Source organism: Sceloporus occidentalis, unplaced genomic scaffold (genome assembly GCF_023333645.1).
Source record: "Sceloporus occidentalis isolate IW3139 unplaced genomic scaffold, rSceOcc1.0.p SCAF_104, whole genome shotgun sequence".
In the NCBI taxonomy this organism is placed as follows: domain Eukaryota; kingdom Metazoa; phylum Chordata; class Lepidosauria; order Squamata; family Phrynosomatidae; genus Sceloporus; species Sceloporus occidentalis.
Genome location: NW_028317084.1, coordinates 2962660 through 2977755, shown reverse-complemented (window position 1 = coordinate 2977755; position 15096 = coordinate 2962660). Strand labels below are relative to the sequence as shown.

Sequence of the window (15096 nt, the reverse complement as noted above, 5' to 3'; positions counted from 1 at the left end):
ACAGGTCAGGGTAACCATTCTGAAGGAGAGTTTATTATTACAGCTTGCAGTACTTGACCCAAGATCCTAGCCAAGAGGTACACCCGATAGAGTGAGAATTCCATTCAGGACCTTGACTTGAGCTCTCCTGTTACTTGAGAAGATGCTGTTCTTGGCTGCATTTCATCTGATGGGAGGTGAAGGTGTAAAGGGGAAAAAGTCCAGACATGTTAACATCCTTGCTGTCGACTGCCCCTTCTCTAGCCATGAAGAGCTCAGAGTCTGAAAGGCTTCAACTGTGTATGAAAGATATTTTATTTCCTTTTCCACAGGAAGCAATGGTGTCACTACGTGCCAGGATTGTTTTCTCTCTTCCCTCTTATATCAGTTTTTGTATCCCACTGGTTATAAAATGAAATTAAAGGTACTAATTTTATTTCTCTGCACAACATTATTTTAATTGAATTCCGATTTTGGAGCAGGGAAGGGAGAAGACAGGTCTTTCTTGCATAATCAAACAAAGTGAAGCCCTGTTTTCTTTTAGTTTATATATAATATTCTTGTATCATGTCCCTTGACACACCTTGTAATAAATAGATGGTATAGATGGAAGGAGGTAGCATTGCTGGGTTATGTCTAGAGATCTGAGCCACCAACTATGACTGATAGCATAGTTCAAAGAGCATAAACCAAATGTAGTATAATTCCTAAACATGCATCTGAGAAAGTAGACTCAAGTCTACGAAAGCTCATGCTACCAGCTTCTTTCTTTCAGTTAATCTCAAAAGGTGCTACAAGATCCCTTCACATACTAAATGTAGCATAGTGCAGTCAAACCTGCGGGGGGGTGGGGGGTAAGGGATGGGGTGCGACTTCCGGATTCCTTGTATGATTCTGTGAATTGTCATCCAAAAGATAACCTTTCTACAAATCCCTGGGTGATTCTGAGATTCTTAGTCCAAAATGTAACTATTTCTAAGCTTTTCAGTGCAGCATTTTGGGTAATGAAGTTTAATGTAACAAGTGTAGTTGGCTGGGTTTGGACTAAGACTGAGAAAACCATGTTCCAAGTCCCCAATAAACTGACAAGGAAAGGAGGAATACAAATGTAACTGATAAATAACTAAATAATTGCCATATTTAAATGGCATTTTATAATAATGGCTTGCCTCTTAGTAATAATCATATGTGGTCTGCATGATAAGTATGGAGAGTTCTCCCATTTGCCTTCAATAGTACTGTTACTGAAAAAACAATCAGGTTGTCAGTTCAAGGTTTTACTTAAATATCAACTTAGTTCAGACTCAAAGTACATATATAAAATATCTAGCCAAATGTGGACTACACTAGCAATGTAAGGCTAAATGAAATATTTAGCAACTTGCTCTCTTAATTCTTGGCATACCACCAAAGATCTTACACTGGCTATTGCCTGTTTTGAATTAAAAAGAACAATAACATTTTAAATAGACTAGTGAAAATACTTCTGAAAGATACTCAGAACTGGCTGTGGAATTCCTCCAGAAGGGGATTCATTGTCCTGGGGTACCATTTGAAAAATGTCTCTCTTGCTGCCATTGCTTTATGATCCTTTATGTAATCTCATCAATTGAAACATCTGGCATTCACACACACCACATCATGTATCGACAGGGTTTTACAAAAGGAACAAAAGCATTTGTCTCTGTCTCCATTTTCCTCCTCCCAGATATCAGTGTTTGGCTTAAAGAGTTCTAGAAATCTCAGAGTAGTTCATAGTTTTGCATTCCTGAGAAGCTTGCACAGTGAGCAGCAAAAGCTGTTTGATCTGCTCTTGGGCACTCTCCAGCTGATACTTTGGATTTCATTGCTGCTTTATTGCATTTCTCATCTTCTCAAAATTACCATTCGACACACTTTTTAACACAACAGAAGAATTCATCTGAACATAGCAGCCCTGTGGGTGTCCACTGATGTTACTGGCCAATAGTACATGCGTATCATCCCCCAGAAAGCGATGGCTTTATGGTAACAAAACTCTTATTCATATCTGGTATTATCTTTTGAAGAGGCCACTAGCCCCAGTTAATCCTTGTTCTAATATGTCAGATTTTGCCAACCTTGTGACTATCAAAAATTAATCCGAGTCATGCCTTGTTGTCAATCAGGACCTTTTCTGAATGCCAAAGAACAAGTAGAACTAAGGACACAAATGCAAGTAACGGAGCCCCAGATGTTCCAAATATTAAGTCAAACAACTTAATAATGATGTCACAATGAATGGAGAAGGGCTATGAGAGAGGAGATAACAGAGATGGTCAAAACTGGCCCCTAAGGGCCAGTTTCAAAATTGAGCAAACCAGACTTTGAATCCCCACATGGATACAAGAGTTCTTGGAGAGGAAAGTCTGGAAAAGAAAAATACTGGAAATAGAGAGATAATTATATACTGCCTCCTCAACAGGAGGCAACAATTTGCACACGGCTTTGCAAGTGTGTAAAGTATTTCACTTAAATAACCTAGTTGTAATCTTTACAAGAAACATGTACAGTGTGCCCTTGCTTTATGTGGGGATCTGTTCTGGACCCCCCCCCCCAATGTAAAGCAAACAGTATATATGCTCAAGCCCCATTACGCGACTTTCAGCGTAAGCCGAAAGCCACGTAAAAGGCACCCGTGTATGACGCGGGCACACTGTAAGGATATATCAGCATTACTATTCCTCCGTAATTCAGGCAAGAAGATGACGTTTGGGAGACAGTAGCTTGCTTGAGCTCACCTGGTAAGCAAATATATCTATAACTGTAATCATAACAAACATAGAAAAGCAGTGGAGTCATATTGGATTGCAAAAGAAGTATCTTTTTGTGTTGCACATGGATGTTAAATTTCTGAGAATCTCCCAGTAGCCATATGGCCAGAAGGAGGAGGTGCTAGCCTGCAAAAAATACCCCCCATACCATCTGAACTGAAAACAAAAACAGCAAAATGCAGGCTTATGACTAACATCTTCCATTTTTTTCTCTTACATAGTTTGAACACCTTGCCCAGTAGGGCTTCAAAAGCTTGCAGCATGTATATTGTGCATTTTGGTTGGCCCAATAAAGGCATAACTGTTAGGTGGATTTTAGATGTTATTAGATTTGCTGTATGGCCAGTATGGCTACCCCTGGATGTTTCATAGAAAAGCAGTGTTGGACTTGACTGCATAACATTCAGCTCTCAGTCCTGTTAATGCTCTGTTGTCCCACATTCTCAGCTGCTTTTAAAGTGTTTCCAGTTCTTTCTCTTTCTCCTGCTTTCTCCCTTTGTCTTCGCCTTACTTCAGTTGTTGTAAATTGAGTTCAAAGTGGGAAAGAAGTTGCACTCTGTTTACTCAGGAGTGGAGAGTGAAGAGAAGGGGGTAAATTCTTTTTTTCCCAATAGGCTCAGGCAAAACCAAACTGTTGCAGGCTCTCTTAGCTTGTGGTGGGTTCATCCTCATTAATAACTTCCTAGGGGCTACGATTCCTTCTTCCACGGCCTAAAACTCTGTGTCCCATCTCTGTCTTGCCATCTTCATAAGGCATGTTTGCTGCAGATGTGAGAGGGACCTTTTTTGTGGCTAATCCCGGATTGTGGATTTTCTTTCAAAAGAAAGTTAGACTAGACCCCTTCCAGATGTTATTTTGCCACCAAGACTTTTGGCAACTGTCTGGGTGCTGAGAAAGGGGTTTTTAATATTTGAGTGCTGTGTTTTTTTCTGGAGTGTTTTAAATGGCTTTTAATTCTCATAGTATTACATTAGAATATGTATTTTTTTATAACATACCTACTGTGTTTTATCTGTACCTGTTTTTAATCTTGTTGTAAGCCACTTTGCACCCCAGCTTTGGGGAAACAACATCTCAATCAATCAATCAATATTCTAGTCATGCAGCAATGACACTCACTACTATTGATGATGATACACACATGGAGCACAATTTGAGCTGACCAACACTGGAATAACTGGCCAATATACAAAACTGATACCATTTATTTGCACTCCTAAAAACACACTTGAATACAATAAAAAGTGTGAACAATAAAAAATTTAAATAATCAGTTAAAAAACCTATCAAAAGTGCAGAATGAACAATTTAAAAGCCTATCAGTGTAAAAATACCTTGGCTATCTGCTTAAAAACCACATAGATCAGTTAGAGTTTCCTTAAGAGATGATTTACAGCTTGAAAAGGTCCTCCCTCATGTCAATGCCTACCATGCCTTCCTTAGATAAGAGCAAGACCTCTCATCTTCACCACAGATGAACAGGTATATTTGGGTGTAGGTAGATCTCCTGAAAAAATTCTAAGTTGGCATCCATTTGTTCACCACTGGTAATACACATCCACTAGTTAACATGTATATCGCAGGGCTATATAGCATTTAAAATGATTATGGAAAAGTTAAGACTGCTTACCTGGGAGTATTCACTCTTCATGTATACTCAGCACAAGGTGTCTTGTAGTTTCACAATTTGTGCTTTTTTCCTTGCACATTCTTTTTCCTTTTCCTTTCTCATTCAAATATATTTCTTATTTTATCTATCTAGAAAATAAAGCAAAACATCTTTTGTTACTTGAAAAGATGACAACTGCTATTCCGTTATAGGGGTATGGCTATCAACACAATGCTAAATGTAGCTGCAATATAGGAAAATGCTTTCTTTAAAAGATCATTACAAAAGATTCTGGTAGCTCAACTTGTTTGAGTGAAAACAAATCCAATTTAAATCATTTAATTTAAAGCAACAACCCCACTGCAAGGAGGAACGTTTGCCATCTAGCAAATTCACACCTGTTTTGGATTTAAGCAGCCATTTCTCCCACAACAGTTTATCCTTTACAGTTCACAAATGATGGGAATCAAAAAGAACAAGGTTGTCTGAAGTGATTGAAGGAGTAATTCATTCCCCAGTTATTCTAGGCCAGGATTTCATAGGCTCCCTCTGGTGACTGCTGTAGAGACTACAGACTGATCCCTGGCTCGTGGGGGCATGGGGATTTGCACTGTTGTGAAGATCTGTATAACACTGTCAGTGTTGTGTTGTTCCACAATTGTATGCAAGTCATAAAAAGTTCATTATTTTATACTGAGCGCAGAAGTTGCCATCATAGGATTCTTTGCTGTATTTTTCCACAAATGGTATATAGTCCCTGGGTCCACAAATGTGCTTAAAGGCATCTGGCCAATTCTAGATAAAGTCTTCTGATTTAGAATGGTCCTGCATAGCTCACTGACCCTCCACATGACTGGCAGAAATACAATTAATTATACAAAACTGATTCAAATGTACTAAATTTAAATGGCACAATCCTGGACAATTTAAAATTTTAGTACAGATTTTGTGTTGTATTTCTCTGCTGAAAAGCCTTTATATCCAATCAGTGGCTGGAGATGAAAGATTTCTCCTCCCTCCTCCCACACTGTACTTCAGAGGCACATTTTTTTAAAGATTGTTGCAAATAATCCCTTGGAAACATACTTCTCCCACTGCAATAGCCCTTTAAAAAGCCTCCGGATGTGTATGATTGCAACAGGGGGAGGGATGAAGCATGTGTGAGTAATGTCATGTTCTAACAGTAGGGTTGCCAGTCCAGTACTATCCTAAGCCCTGAGATTTCAGGGCCGGGACCTGAGACATAGGGTCAGCCCCTTGTGAAGTCAAAGGAGATTGAACCCAGAGAGGTTACATGTGACATCCTCTTGTAATGTAATTAAACATTATTAAGCATTTGCTACAGTTGCACAAAAAAGCACCAAGTCTAACAAACTGGGGAGAAAGATGCACACACCTCTTAAGGCAGCAATCTCCCCTAAGTTTCCTCCCTTAGCTTTGAGGACTGGTAAAGAGGGACCCTGAAACCTGGGAACCCTATGAGTGTACTCTCTCTCTCTCTCTGTGTATACATAACATACACAGACAAAAATGGCGTCTAGGCAATCATATATGGAGCTGGATGCTAGCAGTGGAGTGGCCCCAATCGCTGCTGACTGACGGTCTCAGGCATACTTGCTTGGAGCCAATTCAGGCTTCAGGGTGATAACATTTCCTCAAGCCTTGTACTGTTGTTACCTGCTGACTCCCGTTTCCTAAATGTAAATTCTGCCAGTGCTGCAAAAATGTTAGCACTTTTGATTTATGATCAAGGGAGAGAATAATCAAGTCCCCTAGGCCTTGGATCATCTGCTTAGGGATATAGAATTTCAGTTGTCCCCAGCCTCCTGGGTTCATAGCTCCCTTTGCAAGTCATGCCATAGAAGATGGAAGTTTTCAACCAGTTGAAATGCTAATTAAGGCATTGGAAGGACTAGTGCCAGATGCTTATCATGTCTTTTAAAATCACAGTTGTACAAAGATAGGCATTCGACTCATCACCTGAAAGTAACAACATGTGCCTAGAAAGAGGGTTTCTCCTCTCTCTGTGTGAGGTTGGTAAAACTAACTGAATTTATCAGAAACGTTGACTGATATAAAAGTACAACAGTACAAATTTTGGGCATATTATTTTTACATACAAAAAAAATTTCCAGCAGGCTGTTGACAAAATATATATTCTTTCTTCACCACCAGTGCCTATTCTAGATTAAGCGAGTCAAGCATGCATATGTATACACACAGAGAGAACAGCTATTTTGTGTCTGTGCAAAGAAACAGCAGTATAAAAGCCACAAAAAATGGCAGTGGATTTAGGAACATCTGAAGGTCTTCTTATTTCTAATCATAGGGAAGTATCCAAGTTGAGGTGACCTTTTAGTTTGAACATTACAAAGATAGCGGAAGAAGAGGTACCAATAGATAATGAGTTGAAACACTTCATAGCTTTGACCTAAGGCTCTCAAAAAGGAAGCCTTCACTGTTCCACTTGTGAACTTCCCAAAGACATAACTTCAGAGAAGGCTTGGAAAGTCTTGTCTTGGAAACATAGGAGCACTGGTGCTGGAAAGCATAAATAGACAATACTAAGCTAGGTAGAACAGTTGTCTCATTTGGTGTAAGGTTAATTTATTCCAGTAATTTAAACAAGATGAGATGCTGAAGCACTGCAGTGGTGGTTGGTGGATTCCTCATTAGTGTGTGTGTCTATGACTGAATCTGCTCTGGGGTTTATGCTCTGAACTTTAAAAACACATGCCATCCAACAGGAGTTATCCCCAAACTGGATAACTCCTTCAAAGTTCAGGCAAAAGACCAGAGTGGATTCAACATCACACTGACATGGATGCCATCTATCACTGATCTAGTATCTGATCCCATTAATAGACTAGAGCAGAGATGGCAAACCTTTTAGAGACTGAGTGCCCAAATTCAAAAGTGTTACTGCACCGGGTGTTACCCGATGTCATGGGACTTCCCAGGGGTAGGGACAGGACTTCTGCCTTCTGAGGGTGGGACCTTTGCCTTCTGTGCCTGTTCCTACTCTTCACCTGCCCTCCACTCTCTCCATGTGCCCTCAGAAATGGATTTGCATGCCAGAGAGAGCATGCATGCCATAGGTTCGCCACCATAGGACTAGAGGCTTAAGGAACCCTGGTGGTGCCATGGTTAAATGCTGATACTGCAACCTTAAGGTTGTGAGTTCGATCCTGCAGGGCTCTAAGTCCACTCAGCTTTCCATCCTTTTGTAGCTTGGTAAAATGAGTACCCAGCTTGTTGGGGGCAATTGGCTTACACATTGTAAACTGCTTAGGATACTGGTTCTCAACCTTCCTAATGCCACGACGCTTTAATACAGTCCCTCATGTTGTGGTGACTCCCAACCATAAAACGAATAGCGGAACGGTGTCTTGGTTCCTAAGATCATCAGAAATATGTGAAAGGGTCATTTGATCCCCAAAGGGGTCATGACCCACAAGTTGAAAATCGCTGGCTTAGCAGGTGCTAGCAGTATAGAAATGTCCTTGCTATTGCTATAATCCAGACAACCCTGATATTATGACCCCATGATCCCCATAGGCTGTACCATGTTCAGGATGTTCCAGAAGTGATGTCACCATTGCTTCTTGGTTGCCATTTTGGCTAATCTTTTTTTTTTTTTTTTTTTGTGATGGGGTAGTTTCTGGACATTGGGATGAGTCTATGGGTAGGAGATATAAAGTGCTCCATTTGCAGATAGGTTTGGGTCGTTTTGGCTGGATTTGAGGGGGCACCCTCAAATTAGCAGAAAATATTTTTAAAATTTTGCATTGGGGGACTTTGAGAGGGTCACCAGAGAAGCTTTGGGGCTACAAAAGTGGAGCATGGGGGTTGCACTTTTTCTGCCTTGGTAGTTTCTGAGTACTGCAATGTGTTGAACACTGCCCTACCTTCTAATATAATCTGGAAACTGCAACTAGTGCAGAATTCAGGAGCCAGGCTGTTAACTGGGACAAAGCAATGTGAACATATAAATCCAGATCTGGTTTTCCTGCACATGTTACCAAATAGTTTCTGGGCCAAATTCAAAATGGTGGCTTGAACCTACAAAGCCCATAGTAGTTTCCTCATGATTTGGATATTAATTATAGCTGAACAAGCTATGTGTTTTTAACTAATGTTTTAATATTAATAATATGTTTAAAAATTAAGTTTTGTAATCAATGTTTTTATTTCTGTTTTTTGAAATTATTGTAACCCGCCTTGAATCCCATTGTCAGAGAAAGGCAGGATATAAATCCTTGAAATAATTAAATAAAATAAATAAACATTTGTGGACTGTTTTTGCAGTGTTTGTTCTAGGTTGTTCGGATGTGTATAGATGTGGGAGGGACATTTTTACATTGTATTGTTTATAGATGATGTTTTAATGGAATACATTTTTGTTTAGACTATTGATTACAACACTGGTCTTGTTTTTATCAATTATGGGTTTCCATATGTGCATTGTGTGAGTGCTGCAAGCCACTTTGAGTTTTTTTTTAATTTTTTGTATGGAAGTTATACATAAATGTTATAAAGAGAAAAAGAACCTACTTTATGCCCTCAAACATTTCATATATGAAAACTGAGGCATGTGTGGCCAAGCAATATCAGAGTGTGGTCAAGATTGCAAAAGTTATCACTAAAGAAAAACAGACTAGCTAGGAGAGACTGCTGAAAGTTTGCTTTTCCTTGAGTCTACTGGGGAGGGCAAGATTTTGCCCTTCCTATACTTTCCCGCAGTATGGAGAGTGCCAACTACTTTTGCACTTTGAACTATAGCTGCATCCACACTGCAGAAATAATCGAGTCTGACATCACTTTAACTGCCATGGGATTTGGAGTTTGCTACAGCACCAGAATGAGAGCCAGTGTGGTGTAGTGGTTAGAGTGTCGGACTGTGACTCCAGAGACCAGAGTTTGATTCCCAACTAGGCTGCGTAAACCTATTAGGTGTCCTTAGGAGAGTTACACTCTTTCAGCCTCAGTGGCAAATCTCCTCTGAACAAATCTTGCCAAGAAAACCCTATGATAGCTCTAAACCCCATGATGTTGCCAAGAAAACCCCATGAAGACCTTGGGATTGCCATAAGTCAGAAACAACTGGAAAGAACACACACACACACACAAATAGCACCAGAACTCTCTGACAGAGAAGGCTAAAAATGTTTTCCCTGAACTACAAATCTCAAAATTCCATAGCACTAAGCCATAGCAGCCATTGGCGCACTTGCGACATTTGCCCTGCAGCACTAAAAGAACCCGTTTTTTCTGGGTTCTTTTTCCTCCGAAGGGAAGCTGCACGGTTTGGCGGCTACGGCTTTCCTCCAGAGGGAATTCGGTTGCCAGCAGGCTGCCCTTTTCGGGTGGTCTGTCCTGCGCCTTAGTTTTTTAAATTGTTTGTATACTGTACTGCCTTTGTTAGGTCCGGAAGGGTTGCAGAGACATAGCTTACATAAAATAAACTAAAAGAACTAATTAAAAATACATCAAACTGAAATATACATTTTTTGGGGAAAAGAATGAACAGTATCCACCAGATTAAACGAATCTAGTAACAATACAGTTTTGACTGAATACTACTATAGAGAAAGTCCTTTCTTATGTTCTCACGAGCTTAGCCTTTTGGAGTTGTGGAACACACAAAAGAGCCTGAACTCACTCAAAGATCAAGAATTCTAGGCAGGCTTATATAGGAGGATGTGGTCTTTCAGATCTTCTGGCTCCAAGCTGTTTAGGACTTTATAGGTCAAAATCAACATCTTTAATTGAGCTTGGAAACAGATTGGAAGTTAGTATCACTGATTCATGGCTGATGACATATGGTCTCTGAAGTAGATAACACTTAAAAGTCTGGCACTAGCTGTAGCTTCTGAACACTTTTTAAGGGCAGCCTCACTTACAGCACATGATAGTAGACTAACCAAGAGGTAATTCTAGTATAAATCACTAAGGCCACATTTGTCTTCTCTAAGGCAGGAGGATAGCTCACACAATAGCTGAACCTGGATAAAGATACTCCTGCCCACAGCAGCCTTCCATGAGCAATGCTGTGTCTAATGCCTTGTTTGCACTGGGCAGGATATTCCTGGGGCAGCATGGCATATCCTCATCCTGACCTTCCTGCTACCTAGCCCTCTATTCTGATGCTATGCAACTGTTCACATGCGTGCCCCACTGAGCCACCCAGTGCTTATACTATCATTAACTTCACTCTGAGCTCAGAATGAGGCACCTAATGAAGATCACATGAGCTGGGTGCTTTGTTCTGACCTCAGAGTGAGCAACCAGCAGTGGATGCACCAGGAAGCTCAGTGGGATGCATTTCAAACAGCTGCCTAGCATTGGAACAGAGAGCTCTGGGTCTTCTTGGAAGATCTGGAGTAAAAAGTACATTTTTATAATTTATTTTAAGAGAGATACAGATTGGTTCTGGTGCTGAGCATGCCAGAATGCAAGAAGGCCCTAAGGTGTGCATCTGGTTCTTCAGAGGGAGAACAGCTTGTCATCCCAGTATTCCCATTTATAGTACTACACTAATGCTTGTCCAGAACTCCAGCTGGATTCTTCCTCAAGGCCTCTAATTCTGTAACTGTGATCAATATGCCAGATTGCCATGGACTTTATGGGGGGAAAGCACTTAACCCATTTCATTAGTATTCACGAGGTTAGAAAGCATATTAATTCTTAAAGGTGCAAATACAGTACATGGCGCTCAGGTCATGCCATACTACAGATGGCAAGAAGATTGTAGGAGGCATGTGTGGCTCAGGGGCCTTTCAAACTACTCAGTCATAGCACTATGATTCCACTTTACCTGCCCATGGTATCCTGGGAGAGGGATATGGAATGCTCATTCAGAGAGCTCTAGTGTCTCAGCAAACTACAAATCTCAGGTTTACATAGGCTGCAGCCAGGGCAGTTATAGTGAATTCAGTCATATAATTGTGTAGTAAGAAAGGGATGATAGAGATTGTCTGCAAACTCTCAGAACAACTGGTTGCAGAAGAGGAAGCTTTCTGGAGCTTGTGTAGTGCGAAGCATAGGGAGGTGGCATCTGGATAACAAAAAAACTTCTTTCCCTTCAACTGAGGTCACAGGGGGTGGGATAGGAAAAAACCACAGCAGGAGCCGGGAAGGGTGGGGGTGTTTTACTACCCAGACAGGGACTTAAAAGTGCTTAACTATGGCTGGACTGTGCCATTTGTTTCTCATTCCTCCTAGGCTGTTCCAGGATTACATGAGTCTGCAAGAGTACAATGTTTGAAAAGATTTCTTTTCTTTTTTTTAAAGGTCATCCCAGGAAGATGACAAACAAGCGAAAGACAGCCAAGTATAACTCCATGCATGCTGGCAAAGAGAGAAAAAGAAATAATATATGCATTAGCTATGGAAGCATGGTAATGAACAGTGGTGAGGCAAGGCAAGTGCATTGCAAGCAACGTGAACAAGAAACCACAGAAAATTATTTTTGAGCTGAGTATCTAGCACTGCAGTCTAGCTGCATGTGATCTGGCCAAGGTTGCAGCCAGTCAGTTAGTGGAAGTTCTGGAGAAATACCACAAGGTTTGAAAAACAATTATTATTATTATTAAAAATGCTGACGAGGTGTGAGATCCTCAAGACAGATTTAGATACACTACAGAAAACTGCAAAGTTTACTCTCTCGCTCTCTCTGTACATGCATACACAGAAGAATGGGTTATATGTAAAAGGGGTGGGTTAAAACTATTGCCAAACTATTAGGCAGACAGGGATCCTTGGGTCTGTGTGCAGAATCCGGATGTAGAATAAAATAATACTCAAACCTGTCAGTAAAAATGCTGATATATCCAATAAGTACTAGGCTAAGAGACAATAAATCCCAACCAATAGACAAAGTGAAGGGAAATGTTTGACATACAAAATGAAGGTAAGGTAAAGTATTTAACAATTCCATAGATACAAATGGGAGGGATAACAGTACAAGCCCATTACAAATGAGAAATAGGTTAAAATGACCAAATGCCTTTCGACACTAAGTCTTCTTCAGTGGTCAAAAGATGCTGTTGTAACAGCATAGGAGGAATAACAATGTGTGTAGGCACATCCGGTAAAGGTAAGTAATTAGTTGCCCAATATAAACTGTAACCTGGATGTACCACAGCAGAATAAATTAGCGTCGAAATGTGTATGTATGTCAAACATTTCCCTTCACTTTGTCTATTGGTTGGGGTTTATAGTCTCTTAGCCTAGTACTTATTGGATATATCAGCATTTTTACTGACAGGTTTGAGTATTATTTTATTCCACATCCGGGTTCTGCACACAGACCCAAGGATCCCTGTCTGCCTAATAGTTTGGCAATAGTTTTAACCCACCCCTTTTACACATAACCCATTCTTTTATTCTGTTCTTAATAAAATTGAGCTATACTTTGATGCATTTGTTCCCTAGACTTCTCTGTTCTGCCAGACTCTGTTAAGGTTTAGGGCAACACCTCTGTGTTTTTGTCATGCATACACAGACACACATATACACACCTACATACAAATAAAATATACAATAGCTCTTCAAGCTTCCATATATTTAAATCCACCGGTAGCTACAGATTCAGTAGCTAGCCTACCACAGTGCTTCTTAAGCTATCTGATGGGATGAACCAGTAGATTATTTTTCCCAATGTGCCAGGAACTGGCACCATTATTTGAGCCTAATGGCTACAACTGTTTCTTTTTTTCCTGGAAACTTGTTGCAGACCAGCATCAGTCCACGAACCAACAATCTGAGTAGCACTAGCTTTCATAGTCTATGTCGATTCTGCCCAGTGACCACCCAGGTATCAATTTAGCAGAACAGAATTGAGGTGGCTGTTATATTCCCAAGAGTTACCACTTTTCCTAGAAGAAACAACTTTCTTTTGCAGACTTTAACAGTTTCCTCAGTCTGTGAGTAATGATGTTCATTATCTAGATTTTTTAATGAATCGTGAACCAGTGAAATGTTGGTTGGTTTTAAAAGGGTTTTTACAACTTAGCCATCCTTGAATTATGTAAGGCCAGGATCATAACTAAATTCTGTTGTGTTAGTGGAACAAAGTGTTATACTAGCATAGTGGATTTACTTTGGCATTACAGTGGCTTTACATTATATTACTGCCACATTTGGGGGGAGTTAAGAGTATATTTGGGTAGAGAGGAGAGAATGTCATTGAAATCTTGTCATTTCTCAGAGCTCAGATCTGTTCTCAACAATGGCAGGCCAAACAATGAACTGCTGCAAAATTAAAAACAAAACAAAACCTTTTAGTGGAGGATTCTAACCATTCCTGACATTGGGTATTGCAGCACCAGCAAATGATGAAAGCTTACATGTCAAGACCAAAGCTTGGGAAAGTTACACTTATGGATTAACAATCCTTAAAACCACCCAGTCGGTACGCTCAGGTTCAGATAGGCCATAGTTTGCCAAATACCGAATTATGACGCCTACCTCCTCTCTCCACCTATCAGCTTGAAAGTAACTAACTACTAATGACAAGTTATTGTTAATTAGATACAAATTATAATAGTACACATAATTGACATCACAACCCTAACTTAATGAGGGATAATGTGACTCCTTTTGCAGTGTAGCTGTAACATTCAAAGATATAGCCACATTAGTCTGTAGAATCAATACGTAGAAAGATCTTGTAGCACCTTTGGGACTAACTGAAAGAAAGAAGTTGGCAGCATGAGGTTTCATAGACTTATGTCTATGAAAGCACATGCTCCAAACTTCTTTCTTCCATTTAGTCTCAAACATGTTACAAGATCTCTCTACATACCATAACTTTCAGGGTTACATTTATAGTTACAGAGTGTGTGGTCTCACTGATAATGGTGGACAAGGAATATAACACTATTTAAATTCTGATTTATGTGATGCCTCCCACTGGAAACACAAAAGTGAATAGAATTTTATGTTATAAAGAACTACAATGATAAATAAGTATGTTGGGAGGGTTGATTGAAAAGATTAGTGTTATAATTATTTTTTAAACTAAATTTTCCATTTCTGGGGCTTACTGTGTACTGGTCATAAGAACGTTCCATTGGGAAGTTTCCTTCATGGAGTACAGTCATTTTTATTTATGAGCACCAAACACTCTGCCATTACTTTTCCCTCTGGCAGCCAAAGACACATTATGTAGGATTTCCTACCCCAAAAGAGCCAGGGTACCTGGAGCAGGACAAACAGAAACTGAAAACAGGGTTCCAGTGCAATGCACTACATGGACTGGATGGGTAGGACTCTTCATAAATACAGCAGGTGTCCTTCAGCGGGTGAGTCTTCATATGTAAACATAGTGGGAGGTTGTTAGTGGACTTTATTTTTATTAGATATCACTATTTCAAAACTTAGTTTGCTGTGTGTTCAAAATTACAATTTCCAGTTTTGTGTCCATGGGCTTTAAAAGCTATTTGCCAGTCTTTGTGCATTCATCTCAGCACTGATGAAGAATTTCAATTAGGTGACCTTGACTTTGCAATATCTCTTTATTTTTGCCTTCCCTTTGCACTTTGGTCAATCTACACAACATCTTTGCTGCCTGAAGTCATGATCCCTTACCAGAGTTCCACTCTAACTTTTAAGTGTGAAGTATAAAATTAAATTACACTCTAAGAGATCAGCAGAAGTTCTTTTTTCATGCTGCAAAGATATTTGTGTTAATAGACACTTTGGATCATGTA

At 39.9% G+C, this 15096-nt stretch overlaps 1 protein-coding gene across 4 annotated transcripts in view; it reads right to left on the bottom strand.

Annotated features, from left to right (window-relative positions):
• The window catches only part of DDAH1 (dimethylarginine dimethylaminohydrolase 1), a 164715-nt gene that overhangs the window by 116833 nt on the left and 32786 nt on the right, over nucleotides 1-15096 (bottom strand). For all 4 annotated transcript variants that reach the window (XM_089497573.1, XM_089497572.1, XM_089497575.1 and 1 more), the window contains one exon: nucleotides 4403-4530. Coding sequence is in view for 1 of the 4 variants with exons in the window: in XM_089497575.1 (XP_089353701.1) it covers nucleotides 4403-4423 (21 nt within the window). In the remaining 3 variants the exon portion in view is untranslated. The remainder of the gene's footprint in view (nucleotides 1-4402; nucleotides 4531-15096) is intronic.